Genomic DNA, 14,319 nt, shown 5'->3' with positions numbered 1-14,319 from the left:
ATAATTAGAGGTTAATCCTTTTAGAAAAGATATATTTTTGGTAAAAAGCTTCCAAAACCATGTAGTTTTGCATTCATAATTTATTTCTTATGATTTTATAACAAATAATATGTTTTGTTTTTATTAGTTTTGCATTTCAAAACTAATGTATCACAAAGAGTTGTATAAAATATAGTGATAACAATATCTCATGCAAATAATGTGTTATAAAGTAACATAATGATGAAATATGCAAGTATTGGTGTGATAAACCAAGTTTTTACTTGTATCCCCCCCCCTGCGCCCTAAAACATGAAAAGTCGAAAATGTGGGGGTATGAACTCACCTTGAGTGTGGTTGTGGGTTGTTTGAAGAGATGATATGAAGATCTTCAAGACTAAGAACTTTAATGGGGTTGATGAACTCTTTGAAGATGATATTATCCAAAAATCTAAGAATAAGGTTGGATAATTAATCCTTTGGAAAATCTTGCACTTGCTCTTTGAGAAAAAGGATGAAGGGAAATGAAAGGAGTTGAATAATAAGATATGGTGGGGTTTGTAGGTGCTTTCTGTCGTGTATAAAGTCGAAAGGATGAGGTGATGTTTGCCTAGTTATTTGTTGGATATTAGCATTGATACATGTTGGGTATTATTTTGCATTGGAAAAGGGTGAAACATTAAATCACAAAGTCAACCTTCCTTATCTTCTTTTCCGACCTAGAACCCACTGAAAACTCCTTAGTATGACCGAAATCATATTTGATTTCGGTCTAAGGAGGATTTCGGTCTAGGGGTGTTTTGGTTCTAGCATGTTTTATGTCTTCGTTACATTGAGTTTTCGGTTGGGTATCACCGACTAAAGAGATTTTACAGTCCTAGTGGTATTCTTAGCATGGGATTTCGGTTTTGGTGTCACCCGCTAAAGGGTGATTTCGGTCCTAAGCAACCCAAAATCACTAGGTTCTTGGGGTCCTAGGCCAAAAACTCTAAATCAAAGTTTAATTCATGATTTATGCTCTAACTATTTGACTTGTCATGACTTGTTACAACTTGTTGTCTTTCAAAGGTTCATTACACACATGGTTTTCAAAGATTTATTGCAACAAAGTTATGATGTGGTTGCACTTATACATAGATACATTTCAAACCTTGCTTGATCCAAAAGTTTCCAGATGTCACATACAATTTCAGCTCGGGTTGAATCCCATTGATCCATAGTAATAGCTAACCGATTTTCTCTTAGCAACCTTGTATCATTTTCTAGTTTCAAGTATATGCTTCTAACATAGTGACCTTAAGCTTCTTTCCTTCAAGTATTCTTCTCAAGTGATACATCCCTTAGGCCATTATGTTCTTTTCATCTAAGGTGTTGTTATAATATGAAAGGACGCCAGTACACGTTTGAGTAAGTATTTCTAGATGTGGTTCATAGTCATGCATGTTATTATTGTTTGACTGAGTTATAAATTTTACATGTTCAGTGGTGCTGAAGCTCCCTTCCTTTTTCATGAAGTAGTCATTTTCCTTTAGCTCTTCGTTGTTCTCATTTTCTTTGAAACTAGACACGACTTTCCTCATTTCCTTTATGTTGTCATTATCATCATCTTCATCTCCACAAGTCCATGCTTGTTGCTTTCTCTTTACATGTGCTACAAAATTTTTATCAACCTTTTCTTTGTCTTCAGCTTCTTGAGCCATTCTAAGATATAATTCTTTGTCTTTCACAATCTTGGCTTTATAGTCCTTTCGAAGTGATCTTCATCTCCACAAGTACATGCTTAATGATTTTCCTTTAGGTCTTCGGTGTTCTCTTTTTTCTTTGAAACCAAACACAACTTTCCTCGTTCCCTTTTTGTTGTCAATATCGTCATCTTCATCTCCGCAAGTCCATGCTTGATGGTTTCTTTTTACTTGTGCTACAAAGTATTTCTCAACCTTTTCTTTGTCTTTAGCTTCTTGATCCATTCTAAGATAGAATTCTTTTTGTTTCACAACCTTAGCTTCGTTGTTTCATGCAAAGTGATTTTCCTTTGTGACACTCATGACATATGAGAAATCCTTGTTTCTTCTATTCAGTTCCTACTGCGGTGTCTAAAGATTTGAATTTTTTTGATGCTCCAGTGGAGTTTGTGAGTGTTAAGGGTGTGTTTTTAGACTGAGGGTGATATGGTAGATTTCAGGGATATTTGGAGGGATGAGGTTGATTGATTGAGGATAGTGTTGTAGGGAGTTGATTTTGGGATTGCAGTTGCGGTTAAAAGGAGGTCTGGTTAATTGTTGACTTTTATGGTAGTTGCTTGGAGGGAGTCTATTGAATAGTTGATTAATAATAGCTAATGCATGTTGAAAGGCTTCTTCATCACCAGGTTGTGTTTATGGTTCATAAAACTATATTATGTCATCATATGAGGTTTGATATGATGATTCACTGGTATGATGATACTGAGTAGATCGTTTAGTAGGTCGTGGTGAATATGTGACAAAGGCGAGTGGTCCACTTACATCCATGCAATCTTTCATCGCCATACACTCTTGAGTTGGATTTTACCATAAAGTTTGTACAATGATAGGGTTTTGATTTAGTTATCACCTTGAACTATCATCTTCACCTTGGTCCACTACTTTCCAAAACCATTCAGGGAACTACAGATTTGGTGACGATGAGGTTGAATCTTTAGAAGGAATCATCAAGACTTTCACCAGGAAGAGCTTTTAAGTTTTAAATTCGTTCACTTTAGTGGTCACCTTCTTATCTTGTACTTGCTCTGTTCATTCATAAATATTTTTATGAGTATCCTAAATTTATTTTGCTAATTTACAGTTAATAATAAGATTAAAAGTGTTGGACTCCTAAATTTCTACTATCCTATATCCTTTGTTGGAATCCCTTACTTTGTGTTCAATACTTATAAGATTACTGGAAGCTTCTCTAGCACTCCATCTATGTACATCCTCAGCAAGGATTAAATCGTGAATGCCATCGAATGTAATCTTAGCACCCCAGCTGAGTTGTTAACTATTGTAATTGTATCAAACCAAATATCAGGAAAAGATTATAATAGTAGCAATTCCATGATTTCATCTATAAATATAATCTCAACCGAAATCAACCTTGATAGGATTGAATTAAATTCATTAACACGATTAGTCATTGAGCTACCCTCCTTTATTTTCAAATTTACCAATTGTTGAATCAAGCGAACCTTGTTCACTGCTGAAGGTTTTTCATACATGTTAGATAGTACCTTGATCAAATCATGAGTAGTCTTCACGTTAACAATGATGTAAGCTACGTTATTTGCTAATGATAATCTCACCACTCCAAGTGCCTTCCGATCTTAAAATTCCCAATCCTCTTGCTTCATTTATTTGAATGTTTACTATTAGATAATGGTTCATGAAAGTTCTTCTGATAGAGGTAGTCTTCGATTTGCTTTTTCCCGACACCGAAATCATGACCATTAAATTTATTGATCTTAACTCTCCAATATTCAACCATAACTCTGATACAAGTTTATTGGGTTGCAACAAAACAAGTTAAGCACTTCATACAATATCAAAAAAAATTTCGGAGAGTTTGCAGAAATAACGCTTCTGAAAAATTTATATGAATTGCACAAAATATTTAACGTGGTTCGGTCAAGATGACATATGTCCACAGGGGAACGAGAGAGAGAGAGAGAGAGAGAGAGAGAGAGAGAGAGAGGATTTTATTAACTTCCAAGAAAATTACAATCACAAGAAAAGGTTACATCTCAATTGAGCTCTCAATACAAAAGAATCTATCTTGGTTAATAGTTGCTCCAAAGGAATGCTCTCAGCCTCACAATGATTACTTTCTTGAAATTTCTACACACATAGAATAATGGAGATAAGAAACGATTTATAGGCATGCATGGGAAATACTAATTTTGATGGGACAAAACCATCCATAATTATCCCATTAAGGGAATGCCCTAAATTCCAACCAATCACAGGGTTCCATGCAGACGCTTCTAGAACATTCAACCATATGTGGCTCATCATGGTTACCATGGTTCATGATGGAACCAAGATGGTGCAACATGTTGCTAGTTAAACATCAACAAAACCACTTGGCGTACCATGTTGGCAGTTGACCATCACAAATTGACCATCACCAATTTACTCTCACCAATTTACCAACACCAATTGACCATCATCAGTTGACCATCACCAGTTGATCATCACCAATTAACCATCACCAGAAAAGAAATTGGTGCAACTTCTCCTAGATGTGGTGCAATGTTTCCTTCATGGCTTACTTATGGGGCAACACTTCCTATATGTAGCACAACTCCTTCCTATTTGATGCAACATGCACCCAAATGGCGCAACATCCCTAATGATGGAGAAACTTCCCTCTACATGATGCACCACGTTGCTCCAAGTTGCTCCAAGTTGCTCCAACCCACACCAAGTTACTCCAAGCCACTCCAAGTTGCTCTAAATCACTTTCAGTTGATCCATTTATTTGGCACTTGATCCGTTCCTTTGTCAGATCATCCATTCCTTTCTTTGATGATTCGTTCCTTTGGTATATGCTCCATGAACCCTAAGTGCTCCGTTAAGTTCTAAGTGCTCTATTTTGGACAAGACATCATACCCTAACAATGGATATTTTCATGGGTAATTCAAAGATGATAATATATACTTTTCTTAAAGTAGAGATATATAGCTCATAGTTTGCAAATTAGTTGTGCATTAGGTTCCTAAACACATCTCGTAACTGGATGCTATAAAGGATTATTCCATGTATGATTTAGTGAGTAAAAGATATGACTATATAGTCAATGTAATTCGTTCCTTTTGCCTAAATAAGGAAAAGTAATATCTTTTGGACCCCTTGATGATTTGATCTAGACATTCATGGAAGGACTTACCCGAAATAAATTTACATGTTCAATTAGTAGTCTGAATCCAGTCATCATAAATCAGAAATCGTGAAACGGAATCTTGGACCATGAGATTGATTATATCCATGTCACGTTTCCATACGATATCTTGCATAATGAAGGAGTAGTAGATCACTTATCATAGGGTCAACATTTGATTTGAATCAGTGTTCGGTAGTGGGTTTGGAAAGCAGTAGTTATTATTTGGTTACACTTGCAATTGTAGTTATAGAATTACCCAAGTGGGAGACTATTGGCTTAAGGTATCTAAGCTTATAACTGAATTTTATAAACTTGAAAATAAAATCAAAATTCTTTTTGGGCTAGCCTCATAACTAGAACTATCTAGAAATTATATTAGGAGAGTAAGAGAGAGAGGGAGAGAGAGAGAGAGAGAGAGAGAGAGTGAGAGAGAGAGAGCCAGAAATGATTTGTTAATATATTATATGGTTAATATATTAATTTGAAATATATTATTGACCTGTTACTTTATTATGTGATTATTAAATTAATATGAGATCAATTTATAAATAATTGATTTGTTAAATTATATGGTTATTTAATCAATAAGAAATCAATTAATTATTAATCAGAATGAATCTGGAATTAATTCGAGATTTATCAGAATTAACTAAAGGTCCACAGGGTAAATTTTAATTTTTCAATAGTTGAACAAAAGATACAATTTTAGAACCATCCACGGGTGGACGGTTTTGGGAGCTCTTCTAGGGTTTCCAGATGCCTTCTGAATGCTTATAAGGAAAAGATTTGAATTGAGATTAAATATATTTTTAATTAATTCAAATATAGTTTTGTCTGTAAGTTACATAAACTATAAATTGGACCCATAAGGCATCAAAATTTGTTTTTGTCTGTAAGACCCCTTGGGTATTAAATTTCGTTCATACGTTTACCTAAAAGCTTAGAAATGAAATTTCTATCCTTTTCCTCTTTCTTTCTTTCTTTCTCTTTCTTTCTTTCTTTCTCTCTCTCTCTATCTCTTCTATAGTTTCCAAGGTTCTCTCTCTCTCTCTCTCTCTCTCTCTCTCTTCTATAGTTTCCAAAGTTTTGGGTATAAGCCATTAGAGGTAGTAAGTTTTTGGTGCTTGCTTTTTGGAGGCCAATAACAAAATAAATAATATTTATTTGCTATAATAAATATAAGGTATGTAAACCCTAATCCTTCTTGTATTTTCCAAATACCTAGCGTTTATTAGGACTGTTGATGTTCATTGTTTATTTCTGTTATTTAGAGAAAACATATATCCAAAGTAGGTTACATATTAACTTACACGTTAATATTTACATGTTTTAGTAACCTACAAAACCCATTAGGTGGAAGGTCACATATGTTGATTTTCATGTTGTTTCGAATCCATTTCGACAAGTGGTGAGAAATCCCACCTTGGGATGTGCAACACAGGTGGTGCCGTTTGGGGTGTTATTGGTGTGGTTTGTTGCGGTTTTGGGTGGTGGATTGTTTTTTTTTGTGTTTGTGTATGTGGACTCGTTGTTGGGTTGAATGAACGAATTAAAAGTGAAATCTATAATTTGTTTTCTATTTTCTATTTTATTCTTTTCTTTTGTGGTTTTTGTATTTATTTAATTAATCAGAAGAATAATGATCATTAGTGCCGATGGGTGCACCGCTAAAGGTCCCGAATGTCGCTGCTAAAGGGTCGCCACTGTTGGCTCGTTGCTAATACTCCAATTGTCGCCGCTAATGCTTACTATCGCCACTAATGCCCTGTCACTACTAATACTGTCTGTCGCCGTTAAAAATGTCGCCGCTAATTGTAGTTTTCTCTTTTCTTTTTAGTTTTTAAAAACATTTTTCCATATACAAAACAAATGTTATAAAATTATAAAAACTTTTAAAAAAATACAAAAAATGTTATAAAAACATATAACCAAAAACACATATATACATACATAATCCACATATAAACACACACAAACACACACACACACACACACACACATATATATATATATATATATATATATATATATATATATATATATATATATATATATCAAGGTTGTAAAAATTGATTGACGTTAGCTAGTCGGTGGACTAGGATTAAGGGATTAATCGGCTAGGTGGAGATTAATCAGGGTATAAATCGGAGATCATTAATTGCTAATTTAATAGATTTCAAAAAATCAAATATGACTAATATCATATAAAAGTTCGTAAATACCATTAATATCATAACAAAATAGGTTAATATGATAAATACAACACTAATCATACATCAAATAGTTTTTATTGAGATATAACTTCTTCAAAGTGTTAAAATTTAATCGGGTTCTACTATTTCGGTCATTGTATATGTATGGATTAATCGCTAGATGTCATTTAATCGGTCGAGTAGCGCCTAGGGATTAATCGGAGATTAATCGGGACCTAATCAAGATTTCTACAACAATGATATATATATATATATATATATATATATATATATATATATATATATATATATATATGATATAGATCCGGTAAGAAATTTTTTTTAGTAGGAAGGTAAAAAGTTTTTTTTTCTACATATTTTTTTGACGAACAAAAAAAATGAATCACTAGATGATTCATTTGTAAGATGATTCACAAGAAAAAATTCTCAAAAAAACATCTATATGATTCACTTTTAAGTAAATTAAGAAAAAATTCACTTTTATGATAATTTTAGTGAATAACAACAAAATCATTATATAAATGAATCATCGAGATGTTTTTTTGAGAATTTTTTCTTGTGAATCATCTTACAAATGAATCATCTAATGATTCATTTTGTTTGTTCGCGAAAAAAATATGTAGAAAAAAAACTTCTTACCTTCCTACCAAAAATTTCCTTCTTATTTGATCTTGACTCTATATATATATATATATATATATATATATATATATATATATATATATATATATATATATATATATATATATATATACACACACACACACACAGCCACACACGCATACAAATAAACATACATATACAAAATACACATTATACATACAAAATTTAAAATAAACATATATAAAACATGTGCTCGTGTGTAATATGGAGGAGAAGCGTGGTGGTCGACTGGTGGTGGTATTCCGACAGTAAGACCAATTTTCTGGCAATTTTCCGGCAGACAACAACAAATTTCGGTAGATCTTCAACATTTCCGGTAAGGGATTAATACAATCCGATACTACCAAAGTGTATGTCACATTGGGAGACGATAAAGAATAAAAAAACAAAAAAGAATGAGTTGCTGCCATAGTGGTGACAAAGAGAAATATGTTCTCAGAAGAGGGAAGAATGAGTTGACGGGGGTTATATCTGCGAAGGGAATTAGTAGCGATGACTTTTAGCGGTGACATATAGAGTATTAGCAGCGACGTATAGAGTATTCACGGCAACACAATTTTTGAGTCTTATTAGCCACAACTTTGGGGGGAAATTTTGGCTGTCAAAATTTTCGAGTATTAGCGGCGACACCGTTACCCTATTGGTGGCGCCGTTATTGGTATACATTATCGATTTCTGGTCCTTGTATTTTGCACAAAATCAACGGATAATATTTCAACTCATATTTCGTCGTGGATCGGGTCGGTAGCTATTAGCGGCGACATATAATGCGACAACCACCTTTAGCGGCGGCACAACAGATTACAAAAACCATAATGGTTGTGAACCCAATTCAAAATAAATTTCATTACATTTCTTCTTGGCAAATTAAAAGCATATTATTAAACAGAAAAACCGAAAAGAACCTTTAGTATACATGATTATACTAGTCAACAATATAAAATACGTTATTATATATCCATCTAACCAATCAAAATGAATTTGATCGATATTGTTGGAACCATGATCATATGATAGATCTCATAATGAATTTGATCGATATTGTTGGAACCATGATCATATGATAGATCTCATAAAAAAATAATATTGATCTCTTTACAAGCTCACACAAAACAAACGGATCAGGATTTGCTTTGCTTGCTTCACTTTAACACACAAAACTATGAAAATTAACCTTAAGTTATAAACTTTTCTTTCTTTTGGGGGGTTTATGATGATGATAATTCATGAGAAAGAGATAACATATACAACCATTTTTGTGCAGCAACTGTGGGGGTTGTGGTGGGGTTAGGAGTAGTCAAACATTGAATCTTTGCTGTGGGAATCCTGATGATGCTGCAGCACTTTTTGCATACATTTGGTGTAGAGGAGGTGCATTCGCATTCATATTATTTTCACCAATTGAAGCCGCAGATAAATTATTTCCTCCTTGCATTGTGCTGCTTGAAAACTGCATCTGCATTTCATCATATTAAAGAAATATATATATATATATATATATATATATATATATATATATATATATATATATATATATATATATATATATATATATATATATATATATATATTATTAAATCTCGAAAAAGACTGTAATAAAGAAGAAACTGGTTAAAACACAAGATTATGTGCTTAAAAAAGACGGAATTCACTTTATTCTTTATTGTTCGAGATTATTCTCAAAAGTATAAATACTATAATATATGGTTCGACATTAAATAACCCAAATTTTTTTTATCACTTTAGAATCCATTGAACACCAAGAACCGATATCAGCTAGCTAATTAGGGTTTTAAGTCAATATTGAAAAACTATGCTGTTCAAAATAAAAATAAATGAATAACTGAACCAAGAAAACAACTATATGTAATATGTTTTAATAAGATTATGCAAAAACACTATCTTTATGTAGGCTTAGCGTATATATATATATATATATATATATATATATATATATATATATATATATATATATATATATATATATATATATATATATATATATATATATATATAAGATTATTCTAATGCAATGCACGATTTCCACAACAATTTATAATAATCTATAAAACTACGAAAAGAACTGGATAATGATTATGTAATACTTAAAATGGGTTGGATATTAACACGAACAAGAAAGTGAGGGGTGACTCACTTGATGACTCAATGAGTTGAAGATCGGTGGATCAAACATATTACTATGCATAGACGAGTCAACGGGTCTCATAAAATGTTTGTATCCACGTATGTCGTTCGGAATATTAAAAGATTCAAGATTTCTATGGTCCATAAGCTGCGATGTCCTAGTCTGATTCCATCCACTAGGTCTAAACCCAAGTTGGATTGTGTCAGAATGATGATGATCCCTTGTAAAATGACCATTTTCTCCTCCCTCATTCATCATATTTGAAGCCGAGCCACCACCTAGGCTTAAATCAAGATTATGGTCCGATGATATATTGCTATCTTTATTGCTATTGTTTGAGCATTCTGTACAAATAAATGAACATATTTACGTTTATTAAATAAAGATCCCCGAAATTAAGTTTAAAAAAAAAACGTGACATATAACATATTATACATTACCAGTCAAATTGAGCTCATTGTCATATATACTTGAATCAAAATTGGTAACAGCGGCTTTTCCATTACATTTGATAGCAGCCTTGTCATATGCCCTAGATAAGATCATAAGAAGATTACGATTTCATTCAAGACCCTTGGAGTTTAAGCTTTTGACAATAAGGCCCTTTGAAAATCAATAAATTGCTATTTTACCTGGCTGCTTCAACTTCTGTATCAAAGAGACCCAGATACACATACCTATTAAAGAACATAAATATAAAGCATCAAACTTGATAAACGAAACATCATTTATTAATCAACTAAAAAAGGAAATAAATCTAAAGTGTCTGGTTTGTTGATCTACTTGCTATCAAAAAAAAGGAAAAGCATCTATGAGTAACAACAAAAACAAAAAGAAAAGGAAAAAAGAACTAACTTGAAAGCAAAGAGAAGAATGTGTTGAGTAGCTACATAGGTAGCTATACATATAGGCATCTCCAAAATTATATAAATAAATACAATGACACTCTTTCTCTTTTGTTAAAATATCTAAAATATATATATCCGAACTACAAGTATACAAACTTATTATATAAATACAAATGTAAAGAAAGATTGATATATAAATAAAAACGTTGTTACTTTATGGAGATTTTCTATTACTATTTACATTGAATGTACCATGATGTATTATTATATGATCACATGTATAAGCAAATTGTTGTCTTTAAAATTTGAAACAGTTTGCCTCGTGAATAAGCAATAGAAAAGGAAAAACATACTTTTTGCCTAAAAATTGGCCCATTCTAGCTTCCCATCTACCACATTTATGCAAAGTTACACCTCTGTATTTTGAACTCCCTCTTGGAAATCCAGTACTTTGTCTCCTTAGTACATGCACAAACTCTTCCTTTGTTAGAGTGCTCATCTGTTTTTGATGTTTTCACAACACCTTCTTAAATATTAGTAACGTGTTTCTCGAATACCCACACACTAGAAGTGAAAAACACACATAGTTAAGAAGATTATGAATTAATTAACCTGTTTTACGTCGTCTTCATAATCTTCAAGATTAAAGTTTATATCAGCTTCCACTCCTCGAAACTTAATCGCTGCCCTATCGTATGCACTGCAACCATGATATATACGCTAGCTTTGATTAATTATATTTAATCTACATTTTATGGTGATTAATTAATTGATTAAAAATAAATAAATAAATAAATAAAAGAAATTAATGTTATCTATACGGTGCTCACCGTGCCGCTGCGTGTGCAGTATCAAATCCACCTATTTTACATTGGAGAAATACAAATTAATCATTTATTATATTATTTTTGTTAAATAAAATATTGAGAAATAGATATAAGAAAGAAGAAACTAATTAAAATGCAGTCGTACCTAGATAAACTTGTTTTCCACAATCCCTGAATCATGCAGAAATAATAATAATATAATTAGTTCTGTAAGAAGGGATTAATGATAATATCGAGTGTTTTTTTTATGAGCAATAATTTGTTTATAAACGTTTAAAATATATATATATTAAAATATTAAAATGTGGGATAATGCATTGGAAATAGAAGTAGAAGAAAATAGTAGATGAATAAAGAAAGGAGGAAAAATGGTAAAATAGGTAACTTTGTAAAGCGAAACGGAAGCAAATTATACAATACCATATATGTGATTCCCATCGGCCGGTTCGCCGGTAAAAGGTGACTCCACGGTACTGAGAGCTTCTAGAACGCGGCCCACGGCGGCTTTTCTTCAGCGGCTGAGGAACAATGGCGGCGGGGGTAGTTTTTCCGAGGAAACCATCTGCTGTGGCGGCGACACCATCTAAAGGATCGGATGACTGGTGGCAGAATTTAACACCAAACCAGTGAGCAGTCGGGAAAGTCGTAGCCGGCGAGATCAACCCTTCACCAACTCCGCCGGAGGTCGTGGGTCCCACCTCGGAATCATCAACCGGGAAAAACTGTCGTGTGACTGGAGGATCGCTGTCCCAAGATGAGTTTTCCGTCATAGAAAAACCAAACAACCTCCCATCACCTGTACTACTTCGTTTCCTTGGACTCCCTTTCTCCGATTCCTCCTCCTCGGATCCCCCATCTTCCTCCATAACAACGGCGGAGGAACTTGAATTCGATATCGACCCCACCCCTTTACCCTTATTAGTACTGTTACTATCCTCTTCATCCCCTTCTACTGGTGAAGAACATCCCCTCCGATCAGGAAACCCGTTTAGATCCCACATTTCTCCCTCCAAAACCAACAAAGAAAACGAAAAATTGATAACAAAAACCTGTGTTCTCTCTCTCTCTCTCTCTCTCTCTCTCTCTCTCTCTCTCTCTCTCTCTCTCTCTCTTTCTCTCTCTCTAGACGTTAGATATATATAATGATTAAAATGGGATTGTTATCTTTTTTATTCTTCTTCTTTTCTGGGTAGGTCTAAAAAGAAAGACAAAGAACAAGAAACCTAGCTAGGGTTTCATAGGATGAAGGTGAGCTATATAGATACATATTGATAAACACACACATAGGGTAGATGGGGTGTGGGTGCATCTCCCACTAGATCTTGTGTGTGAGTGAAATCTCTCTGGTCAATACAACCAACTGCCGAATACAGCATGGACGAGGCCAGTTTTCATTAGCCCTTAGCCGAAAGCAGCAAATCCATCTCCCTCCTTTCCTATTCTCTCTCTCTAACTATATTAAAGGTGTATGTGTGTGTATATGTGTGTTTCTCTTTGTGTTCTTGTGAACCCGTTTTCTCTTTGTTTGAATTGTACTACTTTACCCAATTTGAAATCTATCTATCCTCCTTGTAATCTTCTCATTTACACACTATATGCATATATAAATATATTGATTTTAGAGAGAGAAAGAGCAGCAGAGAGAGAAAGAGAGAACCATCTCTTTCTTAGACAGCTTTCCGACGTTAACCAAATCGAAAAAAGAAGTATAATATGTATAATGGGAATAATAATAACAAGTCACAAATGAAAACACTTTAGTTTTTGTCTGTTTTTTCTCTCTCTACAATTATATTATATATCCCGGAAAGGAAATCGACAACACCAAGACTAGAAAGATGACTAATTACTCAATTTCCTTAATTAGTTATTGTTAATTAATTATATGTGTCTGTACTATGTATCATCACACATTACCTCTCATTCATTCATTCATTCAATTTTCAAAACATCAATATCAACCCTTCCTTTTTACCATTACAACCATTTTCGCCTTTTCTCTATTTCTTTCCTACCATAGTATTCTTTTTCTGTTAATTTAGTAAGATGAACTTAGACCTTGTTGGTGCTTCAAAGTAGGATCCAGATGACTATAGATGCTAATTTAAATATATCTCCGCTGATACAAAACACACCCGAAGGACTATCGAATAATATTTGGTCTAGTAAATAAGTGTAAACCCAACCACTAGGTTGGTATTAAAAACTTATTTATTTTAAGACGAAATAGCCTTCTTTGCGACACATGATTTTAAGGAAACACTTATCCATTTTATTTTTTAAGTGTCAACCGAATTTTAGACAACTATATGATCAAAATTAAAGATCCACACTTAATTTTTAAGGGAAAATGACACATACGATTCGTGTGTATCAACTTTCTAAGGTTTATCTTTTTAGTCATTTAACATTTTTTTTGTTGCTTGATGAGGGAAGGAAGTCATTTTCGTCGGCTCGATTACGTCCTTTTACCAAAATGAAGGGGTTATCAGGTTACCCATTTGCTACATGGACATTTGTTAACCAATTTTTTTTTTCTATATTGACTTTGAGTTTCCCTTACCCTTGAACCCAAATCTATTGACCGGAGCAAAACCCACGTGCATCAACACATCATCTGTTGATCGTAGCAAATATAGAAATTTACCTTCCTCCGGTCTTAGTGTCGAACCACCGTTGTGGAGCCACTGACCACCGCGGCCCCACCGAAAACCACCCTGTTCCGTCTTGGTTGAGCCCCACAATC

General features: G+C 33.4%; 1 protein-coding gene across 2 annotated transcripts; it reads right to left on the bottom strand.

Annotated features, from left to right (window-relative positions):
* Nucleotides 1–8,793: 8,793 nt before the first annotated feature.
* LOC145037044 (floral homeotic protein APETALA 2-like) lies at nt 8,794–13,275 on the bottom strand. 2 transcript variants are annotated; one of them, XM_078985591.1, is made up of 9 exons: nt 11,994–13,275; nt 11,719–11,744; nt 11,577–11,607; nt 11,359–11,446; nt 11,100–11,245; nt 10,531–10,575; nt 10,339–10,430; nt 9,908–10,242; nt 8,794–9,202 (listed from the first exon to the last, which is right to left on the bottom strand). In XM_078985591.1, exons 1-9 carry the CDS (start codon nt 12,572–12,574, stop codon nt 9,050–9,052), a joined length of 1,497 nt encoding a protein of 498 aa, XP_078841717.1. In that variant the 5' UTR covers nt 12,575–13,275; the 3' UTR covers nt 8,794–9,049. The 2 variants fall into 2 exon arrangements, with proteins under 2 accessions (XP_078841717.1, XP_078841716.1); XM_078985590.1 differs by having other exon boundaries at nt 8,794–9,208; nt 11,994–13,273.
* Between the last annotated feature and the right edge of the window lie 1,044 nt (nt 13,276–14,319).

Source organism: Lactuca saligna, chromosome 3 (assembly GCF_052625555.1).
Source record: "Lactuca saligna cultivar CGN05327 chromosome 3, ASM5262555v1, whole genome shotgun sequence".
Lineage (NCBI taxonomy): Eukaryota > Viridiplantae > Streptophyta > Magnoliopsida > Asterales > Asteraceae > Lactuca > Lactuca saligna.
The sequence above is the reverse complement of the archived record's forward strand: the minus strand, read 5'-3'. Positions and strand labels throughout refer to the sequence as shown.

Bases quoted from the DNA above. Each gene is read 5' to 3' on its own strand.
- LOC145037044 (XM_078985590.1), bottom strand. From the start codon at position 12,574: ATGTGGGATCTAAACGGGTTTCCTGATCGGAGGGGATGTTCTTCACCA. The intron at 11,608-11,718 runs GTACGACTGCAT...AATGTAAAATAG, and splicing joins TGGAAAACAAGTTTATCTAG to GTGGATTTGATACTGCACAC. The intron at 11,246-11,358 runs GTTAATTAATTC...CATCAAAAACAG, and splicing joins ATGAAGACGACGTAAAACAG to ATGAGCACTCTAACAAAGGA.